Genomic DNA, 25,912 nt, shown 5'->3' on the forward strand with positions numbered 1-25,912 from the left:
CCAGGTCGTGCTGTTGCTGTTTCTTCATTCCTAACCTTCCAGATTTCTGTCTTCAGAGCTTTCTCAGCAGTTACGTTAGAGCAGGTCTGCTGTCAATGACTGCTCTAGGTTTTCTTTCACCCAAGAATAATGACCTCACCTACCATTTCTGACAGATATTTTCACTAGACAGAGAATTCTGGATCCATTTTTTTTTCTTTTAACACTTTAGAAATGTGTTTCACTTTCTTCTAGCCTCCTTGGTTTTGATGAGAAATCTCTAATGAATCACACTGTTCCCTTTTAAGTAATGTGTCATTTTTCTCTGGCTGTTCACAAAAGTGTGCTTCATCTTTACTTTTCAGCAGTTTGATCATGACCTGTCTGGGTAGGGGTTTCTTTGTGTTTATCTATGGCTTATCATTTGTGGAGCCTTTTTTAAAAAAGATTTATTTGAGAGAGAGAATGAATGAGCACCAGGGAGTGAGGGAGAGGGAGTCTCAAGTAGACTTCATGCTGGGCCTAACACAGGGCTCAATCCCACGACCCTGAGATCATGAACCGAAACGGAGAGTCTTGACACTTAACTGACTGTGCCATCCAGGTATCCCTGCTGGGCTTTTTCAATCTGTGGGTTTCATCAAATATGGGAATGTTCCGGCTATTGTTTCTTTAAAGATTTTTTTCTGCAACACACTTTTCCTTCTCCTATGACCCACAAATGTTAGAACTTTTGGTATTGCCTCACAAATTCCTGGGACTTAGTGAATTTCTGTAATCTTTATTGAAATTAGTGAGCTTGTCTAATCTCTTTTGTTTAGACTGGATCATCTCCAAAGAACTCTCTTTGAAATTGGCTATCTCCTTATCCTTAGTCTCCTACAGAATTCATCCAGTGAGGTTTTATTTGTTACTGCATTTCTCGGCTCTAAAATTTCTATTTGGTTCTCTTTATATCTTGTACTTTTTTGTTAGGAGTTCCTATCTTTCCATTCATTTCAGGAGAATTCACGGTTCTTAGAACATTTTAATAATAGCTCCTTTGAAGTTCTTGTCACATAATTCCAACATCTATGGCATCTGCTGACAGTCTTCCCAAGCAATTGGGATTTTTCCACGTTCTCTTGTATGCCAAGTTATTGGGGACATTTTCAATATTATGATACGATATGGGTCCTGTTTAAACCCTCTGGAGAATATCTGATATTCTTGTTTCAGCAGGCTCAACCTAGTTGGATCAAACTAGTTGTGTCCAGGTCACAAATTCCGACAAGCATTCAGTGGACTGTGGTTCCAACATTAGTTCAGTTTTCTAAGCCTTTTTTTGCAGTGTTATTCAGATCTGGTCTCTATGTGCACCATGAATTACTGGTCGGTCTGGGACGTGAGCCATTATCTGTCCTATGTATAGTTCAGTTGCCCAAATGCTAGGGAAGCCCATTTTACTTATCTGCTGAACATTTATGAATGGGTGCTGCTGAATTTTATCAAATACTTTCCCTGCATTTACTGAGGTGACTCTCACCAATGGTAGTTTATTTCCTTGTATGTTTGATGATTTTTCACTGTGAATTCATATCTGGTTGATCCTAATCTAGAGTAATCCAGAAAGCTTAACTTAGGGAAGCTTCCTTTCAGAGGCCTACTATAGGGATCCCAGCATAAAACAGAAATCTCAGGGGCGCCTGGGTGGCTCAGTGGGTTGGGGCCTCTGCTTTCGGCTTGGGTCGTGATCTCAGGGTCCTGGGACCGAGTCTTGCATCGGGCTCTCTGCTCGGTGGAGAGCCTGCTTCCCCCTCTCTCTCTGCCTGCCTCTCTGCCTACTTGTGATCTCTGTCAAATAAATAAATAAAAATAAAATCTTAAAAAAAAAAACAAAAACAAAACAGAAATCTCAGGTTCAGGGTCCCTTCCTGCAGGAGACCCAAAGTAATGGGTGTACCTTGGTTTTCATGCTTGCTTCTGCTTCCCACTCTGGCTTTGGCTCATGTACCTGTATCGTTAAAAAGAAAACCAGGGCCCCAAATGGCATCACTTAGGACGAGTCCCCAACCCAGGACTTAATACCTAATCTAACTGCAGTTTCAACTTCCCCCAGAAATGTGGTGTTAACTAGTTAGCCAGAAGTTTTCAGATCAGTGCCAGTGAGTACTACATGGGCCCTTTCCATACGCCAAAGGAAGGAAGGGTAATCTGCATCATAAGAACCCATGCTCCAGGCCACCTGGGTGGCTCAGTCCGTTAGGCCTCTGCCTTTGGCTTAAGTCATGATCCCAGGGTCCTGGGATCAGACCCTGAAATGGGACCCTGCTCTCTGGAGAGCGTGCTTCTCCCTTTTCCTCTGCTGTTCTCTCTATCAAATAAATAAAAACTTAAGGGAAAAACAAACAAAAACCCGGGTTCTTCCCACTAAGAGAAAGAGACCTTGCCTGGGACAGTCCATTTCATTTGCTAAAACTTTCCTGCCCCACTCTTCTTCCCATAAAAGCCTTCCATTTTGTAAAGCTCCTCAAAGCTCCCCTCCACTTGCAATGAATTATTCATGAATTATTTATTTAAGCCCATCAGACCTTCAAATTTACGCGGCTGAATTCTGTTTAACAGATTTGGTGGTGTCAGGATCAAAAGCGAACTTCTGGCAGCATCTGGGGACAACAAAAAAAACAGGTGTGGAGCCCCACAAACCCTTCAGAGTTCACGGTCTTTCTCACCATATCTGAGGACCCTTGGTAAGTCCCTTTCAGTTTTAGCTCTGCTCTTTTTGTATCCAGCTGCCAATCTGAATTTCTAATAAAGGGTTAGCAGGTCAGGCTAGACCAATGAGGTTCTAAGGGAATTCCACCTTGGAATCCTTCCCTAGTTCCAGTCCATAGGCTGGCTTAGTTCACGCTGGGAATTGCTGTTAGTACACAAAGAATTCTCTTGGCTGTGGCCATTCCACAGTGACTTGTTTTACGTAAATAAAGGTTAGCTAGTGGGGATTTCAGAAAATGGAAAGCCACAAGAATTGGTGGGCACAGGTCAAAGCATTCAAGAGCTGTTAGAGCACTTGCCACCTAACTCAAAGACTCCCAGTGCTCGTATAAGCTGGTCAAAGAACAGGTTAGACTGACGGTAGTTCACCCACTGACCTCACAAAAACTTGCACGCAGTGAGGTACACTGTAAAGCAACCTGCGAATCTCAACCCCACAGCAAGTCCCTCTTTATCAGTTTGGGTATGGGAAAAAGGCCTAGTTAAAACAGATGGGGTCCGTCCTTTCTACAGAGCTGAGTGTGCTGCCTTCCAGCACACCTGCTTATTTTATGTCTAAACACTATAGTCCCGAAGTTATAGCTACCTAGGAGGATTTTTTTTTTTTTCACTAAAGCAACATGGAATTACTATGACTGTTATGAGGAAGGTTGAATTAGACAAGATCATCCATTTAAGAACCTTTGCACTAGAAAGTTTAATTGGTAAGAAGCCGCCTCTGAAAGATTTCAAAATTCCACAATAGTCTCATTTAATGAGATTCATGGCAAAAAGGTATCTAAAACAAGACTGTAAGACTGATGTAAATCCTAATGTTCCCGTCTGTCCTTTGATTACTCCTCTTAGTGAGCTTCTGTTTGAACTGCCTTTCCATTCTCCTGAAGAGATTGAGACCTTTGGAAATAAGACCACTTGGGGCTACTGGCGAGTCTCTTAGTCCTTGCGCTAACACTGAACTGAAAGCCATAGGTGAAAATTTTCTTAAAACTCAGGAGGACCCTCAAAGAGTTTTTTTTTAATAAAGAGATTATCTCCTGACACCAACTAAAAGAGGGGAAATAAAACTTAATCTTGTCCCTTTGTTTCCAAATCCAGACCTAGTAGATAATGATCCTTTGTCTTTCTTGTTACCTCCTAAGAACATGGCTTAGCTTTCTGCCCGTCTGGGACATGAGACTGAGTGTTCTTTCTTTGGCTATCTTTGGGAGTGACTCTAGATCTTCCTAAGATAATGTCTTTTACTCTCCCACTGAAGAGGCATTTGCGTCCATAAGGTTACCAGAAATATTTACTCTTTTCCAAGCTGACACCTGATGAGATATTTGAAAGGATTTAGTAACTCTATAATCAGAAATGTGGCCAAACTGGAAGCTGATACGGAAAGGCTTTTTTTTTTTTTTTTTTTAATTTATTTGTCAGAGAGAGAAAGCATGGGTGAGTGAGCACAAGCTGGGGAGAGGTAGGCAGAGGGAGAAAGCAGGCTCCCTGGTAAGTAAGGACCTGATATGGAACTCAATCCTAGGACCCTGGGATCATCATGACCTGAGTCGAAGGCAGATGCTTAACCTACTGAGCCACCCAGGCATCCCTGAGTGGAATTTTTTTTTTAAAGGCCTTATCCCCTAAGCTAAACGTATCCAGAGGGAAAGAAGACATTTCCCTAAAGGGGATGAGGGTGTCAGTCCTTTGGTGTTCTTCAATCGCCAACCCAATTCTTTTGAGGAATTAGAAAGAGCTGTCCTTGTTCTAAGAATGTAGTCTTTACTGGATCAGAGACGTCATTTCAAGAACAATTCAAAGACCACCAAGTCCCAAACCTCCCCTATTTATCTCAAAAGGCTTACAAACGTAAAAATTCTGGTGTGGGGGAACAGAAGTTCTAGGAGAAGCTTGTATTTTCCTCCTGTGTCTTTTTTTTTTTTTTTTTAAGATTTTTATTTATTTATTTATTTGACAGAGAGAGAGATCACAAGTAGACAGAGAGGCAGGCAGACAGAGAGAGAGAGGGAAGCAGGCTCCCTGCTGAGCAGAGAGCCCGATGCGGGACTTGATCCCAGGACCCTGAGATCATGACCTGAGCCGAAGGCAGCGGCTTAACCCACTGAGCCACCCAGGCGCCCCTCCTCCTGTGTCTTTAAAATGTAAATATCTGGGGCGCCTGGGTGGCTCAGTGGGTCAAAGCCTCTGCTTTTGGCTCAGGTCATGATCCTAGGGTCCTGGGATGGAGCCCTGCATTGGTCTCTCTGCTCAGCGGGAAGCCTGCTTCTCCCCTCCCCTCTCTCTGCCTGCTTGTGATTTCTGTCTGTCCAATAAATAAATAAAATTTTTAAAATGTAAATATCTGTACTTGGCTGGCTCGTTTGGTAAAGCAATTCTTGATGTTGGGGTTATGAATTCAAGCCCCACACTGGGTGTAGAGATTACGTAAAACAAACAAAAAAACATAAAAATGTTCAGTGTTAAATCTGGTCTTCTCTAGAAACTCATATCTAGTCCACTCTTTAAAATACAAAATCAGGGGCGCCTGGGTGGCTCAACTGTCTTGATCCCAGGGTCCTGGGATGGAGTCCCACATCAGGCTCCTGCTCCACGGGAAGCCTGCTTCTCCCTCTCCCATTCCCCCTGCTTGTGTTCCCTCTCTCGCTGTGTCTTTCTCTGTCAAATAAATAAAATCTTTAAAAATAAATAAAATAAAATACAAATTTAATGGAGGTAATTCTTATTTGAGAGAGAAAGTGAGACAAAGATACTGACAGGAAGCATGAGCAAGACGAGCGAACATGGGGTGGGTACGGGGGAGAAGCAGGCTCCCTGCTGAACAGGGAACCCAATGTGGGGCTTAATTCCAGGACCTCGGGATCATGACCTGAACCAAAGGCAGATGCTTAATGGAGGTAATTCTTATCAAGAAAAAAACAAAAGGGGCAAGGCTGTGTGGACAGACAGGTCTTTAGAATCATCCACATTAAATAGGAAACTTATTCTGTGTAGGTCCCTGTTATCTCTTATTCTGTCAACAAAAAATAATAGCTTAGGATAATGGCTGGCTTTGTCTAATGTTTAATGAAGTTTTTGTAGATAATCTATACATAATTATTTAAAGATTTTTTTTTTATTTTTTTATTTATTTGTCAGAGAGATAGAGTACAGGCAGGCAGAGTGGCAGGTAGAGTCAGAGGGAGAAGCAGGCTCCCCGCGGAGCAAGGAACCCAATGTGGGACTCGATCCCAGGATGCTGGGATTGTGACCTGAGCCGAAGGCAGCCGCTTAACCGACTGAGCCACCCAGGTGTCCCAGTCTATACATAATTATTAAAGACAAATTAAATAGATGTATGCAAGATAAAAATTTATAATTGAACTTTTCAGTGATATTAGGTCAATTTAAATAGTTTTCCCCATTTATTGGGGAGGGGAGTTAAATCTTAAAGTTTAAGATTAACTTTCAAAGTTTTACTGAATTAGATTAAATGAGTTAAAACCTAAACTCAGTAAATATCTAAATCATTCCAAGTAAGACAAAATACTGCAACATTAATAAACAAAGGTTTATCTACTTCTGGCTTATTACAGAGAGACTAAAAGATACTTAGATATGTTAATGCTACGCTGGAAAAATTTTAAAGATATGCTTTTGAAAATTTTGAAATGTATTAATTTGTAAATTTAAAGAATGCTTATAATAGTTCACAGTTACTTCTTAGTTTTCACTAGGAATTAAGGCTTCTAAAGGTTAAGAAATCTAATTAATATGTGTAACTAAAACTAATAATAAAACATCTCCATATACTAGGAAAGTAGGATAGGCTTTCAGTGAAGGAGAAATACACGTTTTTTTGTTTTTTTGTTTTTTCCTGGTCCTAAAATGAGGCTGGTTGTCTAAGGAAGAAAAACATAGGACAAAATCACAATGGAGGAAAAAAAAGTTCTAGAAGTTTTGTGACAGAGGAATCTTTGAAAAGGAATGTGTGGCCCAGCTCGTTAAGATTAAAATACATTTATTTTTAAAAAATGAGTTTTAATATCAAAAGTAACGGTGCAGGGGCGCCTGAGTGGCTCAGTGGGTTAAAACCTCTGCCTTCAACTCAGGTCATGATCCCAGGGTCCTGGGATCGAGCCACGCATCAGGCTCTCTGCTCGGTGGGGAGCCTGCTTCCTCCTCTCCCTCTGCCTGCCTCTCTGCCTACTTGTGATCTCTGTCTGACAAATAAATAAATAAAATCTTTAAAAAAAAAGTAACGGTGCAAAATTAGAATTTGGTTTTCTCTCTAGTCTGATATTGGTAAAATTGTGAAAATTTCTTCACCTTTTAAAGTTTCATAATGACCTATGATTCTGTTTAGGCAAGTGCTTTAAAACCTATTTTTGAGGGGCACCTGGGGGACTCAGTCTGTTGAACGTCCAACTCTTGGTTTTGGCTCAGGTCACAGTCTTGGGTTGGTGGGACGGAGCTCTTGGGCTCTGCTTGGTGGGAACCTGCTGGAGATTCTCTCTCCCTCTGCCCCTCCCCCTGCGTGTGTGCTCTAAAAAAAATAAATAAATAAACCTTTCAAAAATAGGGTTTTCCTTCTCTCTCAAATAAATAATGTTTATCTTTTAAATCTTTTAAAGAAATAGGGTTTTCTTTTCCTTTTCAAATGTTTCTATATACATAGTTGAGATTTTGTTTATTTGAGAGAGAGCGCCTAGACTGCGCGCGGCGCAGTGGGGTAAGCAGGAGGAGCAGAGATAAAGGGAGAAACAGGCTTCCAGAGAGCCCTATGTGGGACTCGATCCTGGGACTCCAGGATCATGACCTGAGCTCAAGGCAGACGCTTAACTGACTGAGCCACCCAGGTGCCCCAAAAGTTTTCATATTTTTGAAAAACTTCCCAAAATTAAAGTTTTTAAAAAAGATTTTATTTTTAAGAATCTCTACACCCAACATGGGGCTTGAATTTATGATCCTGAGATCAAGAATCACAAACTCTACTGATTGAGCCAGCCAGGAATCCCCCAAATTAAGTTCGAAAAAAAGTATTTTTGACCTGGAATATCAAAGAAGAATTTGTTAAACTAATTAGGTTTATTTGATATGTCAACTACAAGGTAAGCACTGTCAAATTAAGTAATTTTAAGCTGCCTTTCTACTGTAAGACTGTGGCACATGTGGATAAAGTTTATTCTGCTTCTGCAAAAATGGCCCTTCAATGCCAGACTTCTGCTGTCATGATGTCCTTAAACATGGCCCACAGCCTACTCCTACATCAGAGAAATTAAGATGGAGAAGTTAAGGCTATGAGAAACGCAAGATGGGCCACTGGGTTCTTTCCCACTTTCTGGCAAATCTATTCTTTCGTTTTTACATTTCTTCACCCACCATCGTATCTTTAAGAAGACTCAAATTATAAATAGACATTATGGTGTGGAGACTTCTCTAAGACAGCAGAAACAGTTTACCATCAATGTCTAACCTGGAAATTTTCTATAATCCTAGAAAAACTTTGTTTCCAGAGGCCTCAAGCCTCCTCCTTCCAACGACTCTGAACACCTGCCGCTGGACTTCATTGCCACCTACTACGGGTCATCAATATACTCTTATTATCGTGTGTGTGTTTTCTGGAGACAGACTGAAGTTTGCCAGTGTGAGGGCATTAGTCTTGCAGCAGGGGAAAATGAACAAAACCTTTAGAAAACATGTTTCCCGCTTGGGCTATACGTTCCTTTGAGGCACCTACTTCACCAGGCAAATCACTCAAGCCTTGATAAAGGCCTTACCAGCATCTTGGAATTTATCACTGCCCCTGTCACCCTCAATCATCAGGCAAGGTGGAAAGAACTAATGAAATTCTCAAAGGCTCTAAGCTCGAGAAAACTGCTTGGACTCCCTTGGCCTAAGGTGCTGCCACGGGCTCTGCTCAAACTCCCTCCAGAGGAGACAGTCGCTGGGATACTGCGGTTATCGGCATACGACTTTCTGCTGATTCCTGGTTGTCTCATGCTAGTATGACCAGTTACTGTGAAATCTTCAATGTCTTATACTAAAGCCTATCATCAACAGGTTGAAGGATCCTGTTGGTCACAGTCTGGAGCCTGGTGACCAGTATTTTGCAAAGATTATAAAATAAATAAAACAGAAACACGCAGCTCTAAAGCCCTGATGGAAAGTACCTTACCAAGTGCTCCTGACTACTGACACTGCTGCAAAACCAGAAGGCAGCTGTGGGGGCACAACACAGCTGAAGAAGGTGCTGCCTGACACCTGGTCCAAAACAGATACTGGAGACCCCTGAGTCAACTGACAAGGAGAAGTGGCTTACATCAAGGTAGACTGCTTCCACCCAAGATGATGGATCAAGACTTCACAGGGGTGCCTGGGTGGCTCAGTTGGTTAAGCCTCTGCCTTTGGCTCAGGTCATGATCTCAGGGTTTTGGAATTGAGCCTGACATCTGGCTCCTGGCTCAGTGGGGAGTCTGCTTCTTCCTCTACCTCCTCACCCTTGCTCGTGCTCACACTCTCTAATAAATAAATAAAATCTTAAAAAAAAAAAACCCTTCATACTTTAATTGCATTATCTGTTGCTAAAGCAATAGCAAACCCTCTAGCCAAAGTTATCCTCGACAACAGAATAGCTCTTGATACATCTTTTAGCTAAGCAAGGTGTCGTCTATGCTGTAGCCAACACCACCTGCTTCTGGGCCTGGATTAACACTTTTGGAGAAGCTGAAAGTCAATTACAAAAATCACAGAACAAGACATTTGCCTTAAAAGGTGACTCCTTCCAGGGGCACCTGGGTGGCTCAGTGGGTTAAAGCCTCTGCCTTTGGCTCAGGTCATGATCCCAGGGTCCTGGGATCGAGCCCCGCATCTGGCTCTCTGCTCAGCAGGGAGCCTGCTTCTCCCTCTCTCTCTGCCTGCCTCTCTGCCTACTTGTGATCTCTGTCAAATAAATAAATAAAATCTTAAAAAAAAAAAAAAGTGACTTTCCATGAGGTTCTTTCTTTGACATTTTTTTTTTTTGACAGAAATCACAAGTAGACGGAGAGGAAGGTAGAGAGAGAGAGAGGGAAGCAGGCTTCCCGCTGAGCAGAGAGCCCGATGTGGGACTCGATCCCAGGACCCTGAGATCATGACCTGAGCCGAAGGCAGCGGCTTAACCCACTGAGCCACCCAGGCGCCCCTCTTTGACTTATTTTTGATTGGTTTAGGTCTTGGGGACCATAGCTCTAAGATGCACTTCAAATACTGTCAATTATTCTACTTAGAGTAATCACAACAATCTCCTGTGTGCACTGTATTCTCCCAAAAGCTATTTATTTATTTATTTGACAGGGACAGTGAGACAGGGAGAAGCAGGCTTCCTGTGGAGCAGGGAGCCTAATGCGGAGCTCGATCCCAGGACCCCAGGATCATGACCTGAGCCGAAGGCAGATGCTTAACGACTGAGCCACCCAAGGTGCCCTTTCAAGAGCTCTGAAGGGATGTTCATAGCTGCTTACCACCAAATAAATGCTCTCACTTAAGAATGAAATGTAATGGGCACCTGGGTTCAGGTTCAGTTAACCATTTGCCTTTTTTTTTTTTTTTTTTTAAGATTTTATTTATTTATTTGAGAGAGTGAGTGAGAGACAGCATGAGAGGGGAGAAGGTCGGAGGGAGAAGCAGACTCCCCATGGAGCTGGGAGCCCAATGCAGAACTTGATCCTGGGACTCCGGGATCATGACCTGAGCCAAAGGCAGTCGCTTAACCAAATGAGTCACCCAGGTGCCCAACTGTTTGCCTTTGGCTCAGGTTATGATCTCAGGACTCTGAGATCAAGCCCCACATCAGGCTCCCTGCTCAGCGGGGATGCTACTTCTCCTGCTCCTCCTCCTTTCACTCTCAAATTAATTAATTAAAAAAAAAAAAAAAGACTGAAACACAAAGCAATGTGAATCTGAAGCTGTGACCTGTGAATATCACAAAGATTAAGAAGAAGAAGAAAAAAAGAAGTCTGGATATCACACAAAGGGAAAACAAAAACTACAAGAACGTTCCAGTGCTGAGAGCAGAACTAATGAGTTAAAATTTGATCACATCTCAGTTAAGCAGAATCTGGTCAAAAGAAAGGAGCTGTTAAAAAGAAAACCAAAGGCCCAAAATGGCATCACTTAGGCCAAGTGCCTAAACTTGGACTTAATACTTAATCTAACTGCAGTCTCAGCCTCCTCCCACATAAATGTAGTCACAACTAGTCAGTCAGAAATTTTCAGATGAGGATCAGTGAGGTAATTTGTCATATGGATCCTCTCCATCCCCCCAAGAAAGATTCTAGAATCTGCATGCTAAGAACCCCTGGCAGGGGCGCCTGGGTGGCTCAGTGGGTTAAGCCGCTGCCTTCGGCTCAGGTCATGATCTCAGGGTCCTGGGATCGAGTCCCACATCGGGCTCTCTGCTCAGCAGGGAGCCTGCTTCCTCCTCTCTCTGCCTGCCTCTCTGTCTACTTGTGATCTCTGTCTGTCAAATAAATAAATAAAATCTTAAAAAAAAAAAAAAAAAAAAAGAACCCCTGGCAGTTTCCCCTAAGGGAAAGAGACCTTGACTGGAACAATCCTTTCACTTCTAACTCTTGCCCCACCCTCCTTCCTATATAGAAAACTTCCATTTTGCTCCCCAGCCCCCTTTTGTAAGTAGGCTCCATGCCCAGCGTGGGGACAATGCGGGGGGCGGGGGGGGCGGCCCTGAAATCAAGAGCTAAGCTGAAATCAAGAATTGTATGCTTAACTGATTGAGCTGTCCAGGCACCCTGAAGCGTTCCATTTTGCATAGCTCCTCAAGCTCCCTTCTACTTGTTAAATGGGATGCTGTCCAATTCATGAATTATTTAATAAAGCCAATTAGACTAAATTTTATATTATGAATACGATTTTTGTGTTTACTGTGGGCAGTGATATTTTTATTATTTCCTATAAATGCACAATGTATTACCAAGCATTTTATCCAGGAGCTGTTTTGTGCTGGGAAAGCCCCCTTGTTTGGAGACTGCGTCCAATAATCTAAGGTTAAGTCTAATCAACACGGTGTAAGTAAGCACGTGTTTCTGCCTGGTAAAAGTCCTTGCATTAAAAAAAATATATCATTTATTTATTTATTTGAGAGCGCGAACACAAGGAATGGGAGGAACAGAGGGAGAGAGACTCCAAAGCAGACTCAGCGCTGAGCAGGGCTCAACCTCATGACCCTGGCATCACGACCTGAGCCGAAAACCAAGAGTCACATGCTTAACTGACTGTGCCACCAAGGTGCCCCTGTATTTTGTTTTTAAGCTACCAAAATTGATTATTCTTATCATTCTAAAAATCAACAGTTCTTACAAAAGTCAAAAGTCAGTGCATCTGTTAGCTCACCATTTTCCCTTATATTCACATTCCTTCCATTTGGATGGAATTTTCTTCTTCCTGAGTTTATACCCTTTAGTAATTTCTTAAATTGGTTTGAAATGATTTTTATTTCACCATTAGAGTGATTTTTCAGTTGGGTATAAAGTTCCAGACTGAGAGATACTTTCTCTTGTCGTTTAAATATTTTCTAGGGGCACCTGGGTGGCTCTCAGTTAAGCATCTGCCTTAGCTCAGGTCATGATCCCAGAGCCCTCGAATCAAGCCCCATGCTGGGCTCCTTGCTCAGGGGGCATCTGTTTTTCCCTCTATCCCTCCCCCTGCCTGTGCATGTACACATGTGTACTCTCTCTCAAATAAGGGGCACCTGGGTGGCTCAGTGGGTTAAAGCCTCTGCCTTTGGCTCAGGTCATGATCCCCGGGTCCTGGGATTGAGCCCTGCATCGGGCTCTCTGCTCGGCGGGGAGCCTGCTTCTTCCTCTCTCTCTGCCTGTCAAGTAAATAAATAAAATCTTTAAAAAGAAAAAAAAAAAACTGTTGTCTGTCTAATGGTCATTCTTTTCTAGGTAATCTTCCCCCCCCCAAAAGCTTTTAAGATCTTGTTATCTTTGGTGTTCTCCAGTTTTACTTAATAAGTTACATCTAGATTTGTTTATCTTGTTTGGGACCTTGCTTTTTGAAGCTGACAGATTCATGTTTTAGAAACTTCAGTCATGGGGTGCCTGGGTGGCTCAGTGGGTTAAAGCCTGTGCCTTCGGCTCAGGTCATGATCCCAGGATCCTGGGATCAAGCCTCGCATCGGGCTCTCTGCTCAGCAGGGAGCCTGCTTCCTCCTCTCTCTCTGCCTGCTTGTGATCTGTCAAATAAATAAATAAAATCTTTAAAAAAAAAAAGAAAGAGGGACGTCTGGGTGGCTCAGTGGGTTAAGCCGCTGCCTTCGGCTCAGGTCATGATCTCAGGGTCCTGGGATTGAGTCCCACGTCGGGCTCTCTGCTCAGTGGGGAGCCTGCTTTCCTCTCTCTCTGCGTGCCTCTCTGCCTACTTGTGATCTCTCTCTGTCAAATAAATAAATAAAATCTTTAAAAAAAAAAAGAAAGAAAGAAACTTCAGTCATTAAAGAAAAGCTGCTGGCAGTGCTCTTCGACATTCAGGTCACTTACTTGGAGGAAAACTCTCAGGTCCCTAATTCTCTTAATTATACTTAATCTGTTGTATAACACTTAGAATTCCTCAATAGTTTTTAGCAATTTTATTTTACTCTCTGAAGTTCTTTGGTAGTTTCATTCTATTTATGTATCTCCTGCTGCTTGCTAAAAATGGATTTGTTTCAACTTTTTATAATTTCAGGTTATAAGCTCATTTTAAGTGGGGTTTCTTCTTCAACACCCCCCCCAAAATCAGAGACAAAATTTTTCTGTTCATTAACCGTTTATTCAATAGAATCCAAATTCCTTAACATGGTAATAAGGTTCGAAGAAATTTGGCTCTTGTTTACCTTTTCTTGCTAAACCTCCTCTTAAGTTCCCAATTTCCAAAACAGGCCAACCTCTTTCATATCATACTGTGATTACACTGTTCCTCAGCCGAAGCCCTTCTCCTGCTACCAAACTTCTCCCCATCCCTAAATTTTTCAGATTGCTGGTGATCCAAATGACATCTTTTATGAAATCTTTCCTATTTATTCCACCAGGCAGGAATGACTATACCCTAAACAGTGTTCTTTTATATCTAAAATCTTAATTGCATTTGTTTATATGCTTTCAAAGACAGCATTTCATCCTTTTCTGTCTCCCTTTCTTCCTACCTTCTAGCTGTTTTCACAAGTAGTCGCTGAGCATCTACTCTTAATGGTCGCTCTACAATGCAAAAAATTATTTAAGAGCATGGCCCATGTTTTTTTTTTTTTTTTTAGTTTATTTCTTTTTAATAATCTCTTTATCCAACATGGGGTTTGAACTCATGACCCCAAGACCAAGAGTCGCATGCTCTTCTGATTGAGCCAGCAAAGGCACCTTTGGCCCATGTATTATTAGCTGGTATTCCAACAGGAGGAGCTAAATCCTGTAAAACAGGGGTCATTAAAAGAAACGCCACCAAAGAAAGGCCTAACTTGGTCTTAGGAATTGGAAAGAAGGTAATCAGAAGACTTCGAGGAAGAAATAAGGCTTAAAGTATGTGCAGGAGTTACAAAGAATGCAGAAAAACGTATTTCAGCAATGGGACAAAGGCCCAGAGTTAGGAAGCTAAGAAAGGGAACAGAAGCTAGTTCGGTTCCTTAAGTCTACAGTCCTTCTTTCACACAGCTCTTAAAGTTAACTATCTAAAAGTAAATACAGCAATCTAGTACTCTGCCAGAAGATAAGACTAAATTCCTCTTCAGGACAGCAATCTGGCCCTTCATAATCAATCTGGCTCAAATCTCTCAACATTTCCCACGTGACACAGACACATGCTCCCTCTTTATATACTTTGCTTTGCACAGCACCACTCCAACTTGCTGGTGTGGTATCACACGTGCAGGCTCTGAAAGGTGGAGTACTCACCTGTAAGACGGGCGCCGTGCTAGGATCCCGTGAGCTTTCTGTGAGGAGCCTATACTGTCTGATGAGTCCTGAGACTCCTCACTCTCTGATAAAGATGATACCTGAAAAACAGAACTGGTTTTACCGTGATGAACAATGCAGGTGGAAAACAATTTAATTTTTACTCTCAGAAAATATGATCTGTCTCCTGCCAAACAAATTCATTTGTCATTAAATCTAAGGTCTGAAAGAAAAAGCAACATTTATTTCAGAGACCCAAACTACTTAAAGGAACATACAGTACAGCATGCTCAGAAGCAAGAACAAAGTCTATCCCTAAAATAAAGCAATGCTATTTTACTAGAGTTATAAAGACCAGTCTCTGATTTCCACTGTTTCTAAACTGATATACATTACTCCGTTTTTAAAAAAATCAATAATCTGATTTGGATTCTGGACATGCCAACTTTGAAGCACTATTATAAATCCAACAATTTTCAAATTATTAGATAATAACATTGCAGAGACTGCCAAATATACAAGCCTTTGAGTCAGGGAGAGGTCTTGGGCTAGACATATAAACTTGGGAGAGCTCTTTAGAAATCCTTAAAGCCAGGGGCGCCTGAGTGGCTCAGTGGGTTAAGGCCTCTGCCTTCGGCTCAGGTCATGATCCCAGGGTCCTGGGATTGAGCCCCGCATCTGGCTCTCTGCTCAGCGGGGAGCCTGCTTCCCCCCCCCCCCCCCCCCCCCGTCTGCCTCTCTGCCTACTTGTGATCTCTGTCAAATAAATGGGTAAAATCTTAAAAAAAAAAAAAAAAAAATCCTTAAAGCCGTAAGACTGGTTGAGCTCAATATACAGAGAAGAGAACCAAAGACAAAACCCAGGAACACATTAATAGTGGGGAGGAACCTGCAAGTAAGACCAAGAACAAGCCACCACTGAGACAGGAAGAATACCAGATAAGTGACATACCCTAGAGAGCTAGCAAAACCAGCGTATTAAAAAGAATGATCAACTATGTCAAGTGATGCTAACAGGTAAAGTGAAACACGGACTGAGAACAGCTCATTAGGGTTAGCAAGATGGCGGTCACTGGCAAGGGTGGATATAAACATGCAATTTAGAAATCTGTACTAATTATTAGGCTTTATTTTACTTGATAATTAAATGAGTTAATACATGTAGAGGACTTAGCGCCTGGCATATAGCAAGCACATATTAAATGGTAACTATTAATAATAAGCTCTTTAAAAATGTGTCAGCACAATAACCGCATGCAAATTTGTTACAACATTCTTACTATTGAGAAAACAAGTTATTTTCAACTTCTAAAATATATTAAAAGTCCCCAACATTAATCCAAAGTTGCACTATGACATCTGACTTCATCTTTATTTTAAAAAATAAAATAACCCAAACAGGCTTCCAGAAAGGACACTAACAAATCAGTGTTCTACATTACTATCTACAGAAAGCCTTCCCCTAAAGGAATCAGACTTACATCTTAAGTTTCCAGGGAAATTTGTTTTATATTCTATAATCTCCTTCAAAAACAAGTTCTAGTGTGCAACTGTTTATATCTTATTTATATCTTATATTAAATCTGTATCTTTTGGTAGAAAAGCATGAACTGGTCACGACCTGTAATAATTAACCAATAGTAACGGATATTATATTATAGTATTTCCTCAAGCATCATGGATATACCAATCTAACCTAAACCTTTAACTGTTCTCACTGTCCCTAAATTTACTCCAAAGTCTCCTACTGAACTCAAGAAAATAATTTCTGGAACTAAGAGATTAGTTATATAACTAAGATCAAGTATTTCTTTTTAATGACAGCAAGCAAGAGTAAAATCTTCATATAAAACTCAAAAATCCATGCAGTAGCCGCCTTTTGTACAGGAAAACCACATTCAAGACACAGCCGTAGAGCAGACAACAGAGCCAGGTACTTTATAAATAGTCAGCAGGAAAAAATGAGGAATGACCAAATGCATCAGAGACCCAGGGAGCCAGAAGATAAAATGGGGAGAAAGAGTAGAAAGAAAAAAGAACCCGGGATTGCTTTCCTTTCTACTGCTCTCAACTGGTAATATGAAGGTAGAGAGACCTAAGTAAGAACTTGCCTCTACTAGAGAGAACTCTCCTATCTGACTTCCACAAAACATAAGGGACACATTTTTCTTCCTTTGCTGACACTAACACCATTGCCCTTGCTTCAGAATTCTCCTTTTCATGAGATACCACTGGGACAGAAAGGTGTTTTCCCTTAAGGAGGTCTCATTTCTGAGCAATAACTTCCCCCCAAACTGTCTTACTTTTTCACTGCGTAGTCAATACATAAAAATAGAAACTCGCAAACTTTTCTATTTGCCTCATTTGTCCTACCGTCTAATTTCTAAGACAACTTTATTATCCTGGTTTATAATATTGCAACTATAGCAACTTCATTGTGTCCAGAGACTCAGGGTATAAAAGTCCCCTCTCTCAACCACTAAGTCTTTGAATTTTTGTACCGTTTGCACGTGTGGTGGGTGAATTACAGAAGACTGAGCTGTCTGGATGACCCCCTGAACCTGTCCTTGCTCTCCAGGAAGAGGTATAACTGTCACTGGCGCAGATCCTCTTAATGCCATCTAAGAACAAATAAAAATTCAGTTAACAAATACGTATTATACCTATGCACGTAAGATAGCTGAGTTCTTAACACTGGAAAACACATTTCAGAGCTTACTATTTAACCACATCTATTAATTAAACATTAGGTATCTTCTAGGGGCCAGACACTATACTAGGGGGTTGACATTACAAACGAATTACAACAAACTAAGAGCTGTAATAGGAGAGAAAAAACAGAAAATACTGTACTACAGGAGCAAAGAAAGGGCACTTCTTCATCTGGGTCTCGAAGGATAAACAATTCCCTGAAGGTGCATAATGCGGGTGGGGGTTGGAAGATTTTAGGCAGAGACTGATTGTGCAAAAATGTGGAGGCTCTTTAGAACATGTTAATCTGAAGCGATCTGGCTGAAAACCAATCCAGAAATCTAGAGTCAAAAAAGAGAAATACCTACTTTGAGCCATGTTTTTAAAGAAAAATATTTAAAAATAACTAATCCAATTGTGAGACTGTAATTTATTTTTATGGAAATCTGATGGGGTTTCACAGATATGCCATAATTAAATGCTAAACCAAGAAAAGCCTACCCATCATTCTTCAAGGTTCAGCTCAAGTTCTTCCTCTTCCAAGAAGCTTTTTTATATTTTACAGTTAACAGTGATCTCTCACCTTCCTGTCAATTACACTGGTTCATACTATTCATCTTGGAGTTAAGAAACAAAATAAAATCCAAGGCAGCTTTCTCAGGTCCACATCCTGACAGCTCCCCAAACAATGCCTTATTCCCTTCACTGAAGGTTCTTTTCCCCTTCCCAAGAAGGGATTAAATTCCAGCCTCATCATTCCCCAAAATGTCCAGGTCATGAAATTTTGTATATAAAACGTTATCCAGGTACTGAGAACTGCAAACTCTCAGGACAAACAACTCCCATCAACTTCTCCCATCACAAAGCTTTTATCAGCTTAAGGCCATGTCCCTAGGATCACCCTTACCCCCTTAAAATGCCTGCCTGAGAAGGCTCAATGCTCCCCTCAAAACTTATGTTTGTTCTCCCGTAAACCTGACTATAGGTCCCTGACTTCACTTTGCTTAGAGCATTTTCTTTAGAAAACCTGCAGTTATAAACCCCTTCTCTGATCCTTGAGATATAGATCTTCTACAACCCAGAAATCTCTTTTCTCAAGAATTGGGGAGCCATCCCTTTGAAACGTAATCAGGAAGAATAGGGCCCTTGTCTCCCAGTCTCTGTGGGACAGTAGAAGTCTTAACTTTGATAAACATCAATTAGCAAACACAGATGGCCTAATCACATTGACCAACCTAACATCTTCAGTACTTTTCCTTTAGTACATTCCAGCATTTAAAAAGGTTCTTGGGGTGCCTGGATGGCTCAGTCCTTAAGCATCTGCCTTCGGCTCAGGTCATGATCCCAGCATCCTGGGATCCGGCATCGGGCTCCTTACTTGGCAGGAAGCCTGTCCTCTCCCAATCCCCCTGCTTGTATTCCCTCTTTCACGGTCTCTCCGTCAAATAAAAAAATAAAATCTTTGAAAATTAAATAAAAAGATTCTCACCTTTTGTTTCAGTAGATCTGAACTCAATTTCTGCTGCAGTCTCTCTAAATGAAATCTGTCTTGCTACCTTTAACATATGTCTGGCTCTCTTTCTCTTTGACAGCACCCCCCAGTAAGGGGATACAAAAATTAAAGACTTAAAATTCACAAATCTTAAGAGTCAAGCTCTAGAGTTACCATTATACTCAGAAAAAAATAAATGAATGCCCCTTACCTTTTAGACCCAAACTGAAACCAGTCACTCAACTAATAGGGAGAGCTTGTGGTAGGATTAATTTACATTTCTACAAAGATAAAAGCAATCATTCATCCAGGGTTTCTGGCAATCCTTGTGATTTTTGTGTGGACTGTGGGTCTGGCAGGTGGGAAAAAGGTACCAGGTTTTGTAGTAGCTATTAGGAATCCCTCCCCCTTATTTTCACTGTTCTAACCTCACAAAATGCTCATTATTCAGGGTCCCAAAGCCTGGTATTTTCCCACCCTCTACTCTCAAACTTCATAATTTAAATCTGGGATCACTCTGAAAGCTACCCCCACAATTTTAACATAAGGCTGAAACACACATGACTACCTCCACACACTACGTTTTAGGACTAACCACTTTCCGCAATGGTAGAAGTGTTCTATATTGCAGGATCCAATACAACTGTCACTGGCCGGCCACATGTGAATCCTAAGCATTTGAAATGTGGGCAATGTGACTGAGGGACTGATTTTCAATTTTACTTAATTTTAAATAATTTAAATTAAAATGGAAATATCTACCTGTGCCTAGTGGTTACCGCAGTGAACAGTGCCCTTCAGTACACTATGACTGCAACCTCAGAACTTCTCTTAGGAGAGAGGTTAGAGGAAGCAGAAAGAAAAGGACTTTTCTGGAGTTGCTCTGGTTAAACTGGGAGCTGTTGGACGAACACCCCTTGATTTCCTCTCACACCCTGGGGTAGATGAGCCCAAAGTTCCTCTTACATATTATAGGAAACTAGACAAAAATTAGTATGCTCCTTAGCCACCTAATTCAGGAATCCTTGGACTGTAAACACTTGGGTGAGGGAGGGCAGACAGCTAGTAAAATGTCATGGAGACTCCTCTGTTTTGTCCTCTGTTTGAATCCAAAGTCTTTTTTTTTGGAAGGGTAGGGGAGGCAGAAGGAGAGAGAGAATCTTAAGCAGGCTCCACGCCCAGTGCAGAGCCTGACACAGGGCTCAATCTCATACCCTGAGATCATGACCTGAGCTGAAATCAAGAGCTGGGACACTTAACCAAATGACAAATCTAGGTGCCCAAATCCAGTCTTTTAACTCCATAAAGGCACAATGGCTTCGGAGACAGTAAGAAGCTTGGGCTGATTTTCAGCTAAAGGTACTCATTAACTCTGTGATGCTAAACAAATTCCTTAACCTCTCAGGACCTCAGCTTCCTCCTTCGTAAACAGAACTAATACTATCTTTTTCACAGTTACAGAGAAGATTAAATAAGTAATAAGGTAAAAACGGATGGGGGGAAAGGTAAGGAGAAAGAGCCTACATATATGTCTCTTACTTGGATCCTGGCTCAACAAACGGCTGAGAAGTGTATGTGTGTGCACTGTGAGGGAGATGGCAGAGTAGAAGGATCCTGAGCTCATCTCATCCATCAGACACACGAAGGTAACAGCTTCATCAGTGCAACCAACTCTGAACACGACCTGAAGACTGGCAGAACAGACCATCCTGGAGAGGAGGCCACCTTGAAAAGGGTAGGAGGAGCAGAGAGGTGGGTGAAAACCAACACCCCGGGGGAGAGTAATGACAAATGGCAGAGACACTGAGAAGCACAGACAGCAAGAGGATCGTACCCTACACGAGACACCCCATGCACAGGGTACCCACACTAGGAAGACAAGTCTCCACAACATCTGGCTTTGAAAACCAGTGGGGCTTAACTTCGGGAGCTCCAAAGTGACTCCTACCCTGGGAAGAGGAGAAGATAACCACATAAATCAGTGTGCACACTTCCAGCACCAAACCTTGTAGCCGGCCATGCAGGGAGAAACAGACAAACTGCAGACATCTGCTCTGACTGCTGACCCACCCACCAACCAAAACTTCTCAGGTGGCAGAGCACAAACAAAACCTTTGGTGGGCCTGTAGCTGGGGAAATAGACTAAGTGCAGACAGCTAGCATGACTGCGGACCCTGTCTATCGGGAGAGGCTTCAGAGAGACTCCTCAACAATGCACGGACAGAACTCTGAGTCACTGCAGTCAACTGGGTTGAAAGCAAACAGAAGTCAGCCACAACAGCTCTAAGAGAAAGTTCGTAACAAAACAGGCCTCTCTTGGGGAAAAACAAAACAACCCTCAAACAACCTAACCTTACACCTGAAAGCTTGAAAAAGAACAGAGCCCAAAGCTAAAAGCTACAAGGAAATAATAAAGACTAGATCAGAAATAAAAAAAACAAACAGAAAAGATCAATGAAACCAGGAATTGATTCTTTGAAAAGATAAAATAAAACTGATAAATGTTTAGCAGGACTCATCAGGACAAAAAAGAGACAGAACTCAAAATCAGAAATGAAAGAAGAGAAATAACCAACACCACAGAAATACTAAGGATTTTAAGAGAATATTATGAATATGTATATGCCAACAAATCAGACAACCTGGAAAGCGGATAAATTCCTAGAAACATATCATCTTCCAAAATAATCAGAAACAAATAGTAAATATGAACAGACTGATTACTACTAATGATATTCAGTCAGTAGTTAAAAAAAAAACTCCCAACAAACAAAAGTCATGGGCCAACTTCACAGGTCAATTCTACCAAACATTTAAAGAAGAGCTAGGTTGCCTAGGTGGCTCAATTGTTAAGCGCCTGCCTTCGGCTCAGATCATGATCCCAAGGTCCTAGGATTCAGCCCCACGTCAGGCTCCCTGCTCAGCGGGAAGCCTGCTTCTCTTCTCCCTCTCCCACTCTCCTTGCTTGTATTCCCTCTCTCACTGTCTCTATCCGTGTCAAATAAATAAATAAAATCTTTAAAAAATTTTTAAAAAATAAAACAGTCACAGTAATCAGACAAGAAAAAGTGATAAAAGGCATCCAAATTGGTAAGAAAGAAGTAAAAATGGCACTATTTGCAGATGATATACCATATTTGGCTAAAAACTCCACCAAAAAACTATGAGAACTGATAAATTCAGTAAAGCTGTAGGATATAAATTAATATACAGAAATCTGTTGTACTGCTATACACTAATGATGAAGTAGCAGAAAGACAAGAAATCAATCCCATTTACAACTGCATCAGTAATAAGCACTGGGGTACATGTTAGTAGAGCATGCAATTCCTGATCTTGTGTTTGTGGGTTCAAGCCCCACACTGGTTGTAGAGATTACTTAAATGCCTCCTCCCCCCAAAATAACAACTCTGTACCCATTAAGCAGTAACTTCCTATTCCCCTCCCTCTGGCTCTTTGGTAACCCCTTGGCAATCGCCATTTAAAAAAAAAAGGGATGCCTGGTGGGCTCAGTCAGTTAAGCATCTGCCTTCGGCTCAGGTCATGACCCCAAGGTCCTGGGATCCAGCCCCACATCGGGCTCCTTGCTTGGCATGGAGTCTGCTTCTCCCTCTGCCTGCTCTGCCTGTTCTGCCTGCAGCTCTCCGTGCTTCTGCTTTCTCTCTGACAAATAAATAAAATCTTTTAAAAAAAACCCTGAAACACCTAGGAATAAGCTTAAACAAGGAGATGAAAGACCCATACTCTGAAAACTATGAAACACTGATGGAAGAAACTGAAACGAAACAAACAAGTGGAAAAATATGCCATGTTTATGGATTGGGAAAAATCAATACTGTTAAAATTTTCATACTACCTGAAGTAATCTACAGGTTCAGTGCACTCTCTAACAAAATACCAACAGCATTTACCACAGAACTAGAATAAATAATCCTAAAATTTATATGGAAACACAAGAGACCCCAAACATCCAAAGCGATCTTTAAGAAAGAGTAACAAAGTTGAAGTTATCCCAGATTTCAAAAGATACTACAAACCTATATAGTATTCAAACACAGTAGGATACTGGATAAAAACAGACACATAGATCAATACAAAAGAACAGCCAGAAATAAACTTATGCTTATATGGTCAATTAACCTACTACCAAGAAAGAATATACAATGGTGAAAAGACACTTTCTTCAACAAATAGTGCTGAGAAAACAGGATGACTACATGCAAAAAAAATGAAATTGGGGGCGCTTGGGTGGCTCAGTGGGTTAAAGCCTCTGCCTTAGGCTCAGGTCATGATCCCAGGGTCCTGGGATCGAGCCCCGCATCGGCCTCTCTGCTCAGCAGGGAGCCTGCTTCCTCCTCTCTCTCTACCTGCTTCTCTGTGATCTCCGTCTGTCAAATAAATAAATAAAATCTTAAAAAAAAAAAAAAAGAAATTGGACCGCTTTCTTACACTACACATAAAAATAAACTCACAGTGATTAAATACCTCAATTTGAGACCTGAAGCCATAAAACTCCTAAAAGAAAACCTAGGGGCACCTGGGGGGCTCAGGTCATGATCCTGGAGTCCTAGGATTAAGTCCCACATCAGGCTCCCTGCTCAGCGGGGAGTCTGCTTCTCCCTCTGAACACTCCCCTCTCATGTTCTCTCTCTCTCTCTCTCTCTGAAATAAAAATAAATCTTAAAAATAATTAACTTTAATAAAAGAAAAAAACCTACGTAATAATTTTTTTGACATCAGCCTTAGCAACATTTTTCTAGATATGTCTCCTCACTGTGTGCAGTGGTACCCGCCTAAAGTCCCAGCTACTCGGGAGGCTGAGGGAGGAGAAGCGCTTGAGCCCAGGAGTTCTGTAGTGCACTATGCCGACTGGGCATCCGCACTAAGTTTGGCATCAGTATGGTGACCACCCAGGAGCAGGGGACCACCAGGCTGCCCAAGGAGGGGTGAACCAGCCCAGGTCAGAAACGGAGCAGGTCAAAACTACCCTGCTGATCAGATATGTCTCCTCAGACAAGGGAAACAAAAGCAAAAATAAACTATTGGGACCATACAAAAATAAAAAGCTTTTGCACAGCAAAGGAATCATCAAGAAAACAAAAAGGCAACCCGTTGAATAGGAGAAGATATTTGCAAATATATATTTGATAAGTGTTAATATCTAAAATCTACAAAGAACTTATATAATTCAAAACCAGGAATAATTCAAGTAAAAAAATGAGCAGAGGACCTGAATAAACATTTTCCAAAGACATACAAGTAGCCAACAGATATATTAAAAGATGCTCAGAAATCACTAATAATCAGAGAAACACAAACCCAAACCATAATGAGATACCATTTTACACCTGGCAGGTGGCTACAATCAAAAAGACAAGAAGTAACAAACACTGGTGAGGATATGAAGAAAAATGACCCCTCATGCACTGCTGGTACAGCTACTGTGGAAAACAGTATGGAAGTTCCCAAAAGATTAAAAAGTAGAACTGTTTTATGATCCAGTAATTCCACTACTGGGTATTTACCCAAAGACACTAATTCAAAAAGATATATGTGGGGCGCCTGGGTGGCTCAGTGGGTTAAAGCTTCTGCTTTCGGCTCAGGTCATGATCCCAGGGTCCTGGGATCGAACCCCGCATCGGGCTCTCTGCTCGGCAGGGAGCCTGCTTCCTCCTCTCTCTCTCTGCCTGGCTCTCTGCCTACTTGTGATCTCTGTCTGTCAAATGAAATGAATAAAATCTTTAAAACAAAACAAAACAAAACAAAAAGATATATGCACCTCTGGGGCGCCTGAGTGGCTTAGATGGTTAAGCATCTGCCTTCAGCTCAGGTCATGATCTCTGGTCCTGGGATCGAGCCCCACATCACCCTTCCAGCTCAGTGGAGAGCCTGCTTCTCCCTCTGCCTCTCCCTCTGCTTATGCTCTGTCTCTCTCTCCTCTCAAATGAATAAATAAAATTGTTAAAAAAAAAAAAAAAAGAGGGGCGCCTGGGTGGCTCGGCGGGTTGGGCCGCTGCCTTCGGCTCGGGTCATGATCTCGGAGTCCTGGGATTGAGTCCCGCATCGGGCTCTCTGCTCAGCGGGGAGCCTGCTTCCTCCTGTCTCTCTGCCTGCCTCTCTGCCTGCTTGTGATCTCTCTCTGTCAAATAAATAAATAAAATCTTTAAAAAAAAAAAAAAAAAGATATATGCACCTCTATGTTTACTGCAGCATTATTTACAACAGCTAAGGTATGGAAGCAACTCAAGTGTCCACGGACAGATGAATGTTAAGAGTTCCGCATTGGGCTCCTTGCCCAGTGGAGAGCCTGCTTCTCCCTCTCCCTGCCGCTCTGGCTACTTGTTATCTCTCTCTCAAAAATAAATAAATAAAATCTTTATAACACATAAATATTATATTTTTAATTTAAAAACCAAACGTTAATAATTTTTAAAAACCTACTAAAAAACTCTTTACCATGATCTACAAAGCCCTGCACAGACTGGCTCTTTCCTGCTCCTCCTGCTTCATCTTAAACCATGTCCTCCTAGTTCTGCCCACAGTGGAACCTGACAGTTCCTTTCACTTCTGCTCCTTCTCAAGATATTCCCCCACATGCCTAGAAAGGTCTTTCCTTCCTTCCTGCAAAGTTAATACCTATTCATCCTTTAGATCTTAAATCAAGCATCATTTCCTTAGAGCTGTCCTATTCCCCACGCACTCAAATCACTATTTTTTTTTTAAGATTTTATTTATTTGACAGACAGAGACCACAAGTAGGCTGAGAGGCAGGCAGAGAAAGAGAGGAAGGGAAAGAGGCTCCCCACCGAGCAGAGAGCCTGATGCGGGGCTTGATCCCAGGACCCCGGGATCATGACCCAAGCCGAAGGCAGAGGCTTTAACCCACTGAGCCACCCAGGTGCCCCTGTATACTGTATTTTGAGAAACACTGCACTAGAGAATTGGAGTATGGGTGGGGATGGTTAGATAAGCAAACCTAGGCAACACTGTTTGGAATATAAGGGCGAAGAGTTTGGATTAAACAGATAAGGACCCAGTGAGTGTCACCTCCGTGTCAGGTGCTGTGCTACACCTTCAAAATAAAAAGGACAACCAA

At 41.8% G+C, this 25,912-nt stretch overlaps 1 protein-coding gene across 6 annotated transcripts in view; it reads right to left on the minus strand.

Annotated features, from left to right (window-relative positions):
• The window catches only part of ATF1 (activating transcription factor 1), an 87,518-nt gene that overhangs the window by 17,169 nt on the left and 44,437 nt on the right, over positions 1-25,912 (minus strand). For 4 of the 6 annotated variants that reach the window (XM_047741040.1, XM_047741041.1, XM_047741042.1 and 1 more), the window contains one exon: positions 14,634-14,734. In XM_047741040.1, coding sequence (XP_047596996.1) covers positions 14,634-14,734 — 101 coding nt within the window. Of the gene's footprint in view, positions 1-14,633; positions 14,735-17,134; positions 17,255-25,912 lie in introns of those variants that run through there. The other 2 variants (XM_047741038.1, XM_047741039.1) reach the window with 1 other exon arrangement.

Source organism: Lutra lutra, chromosome 8 (genome assembly GCF_902655055.1).
Source record: "Lutra lutra chromosome 8, mLutLut1.2, whole genome shotgun sequence".
Taxonomy (NCBI): domain Eukaryota; kingdom Metazoa; phylum Chordata; class Mammalia; order Carnivora; family Mustelidae; genus Lutra; species Lutra lutra.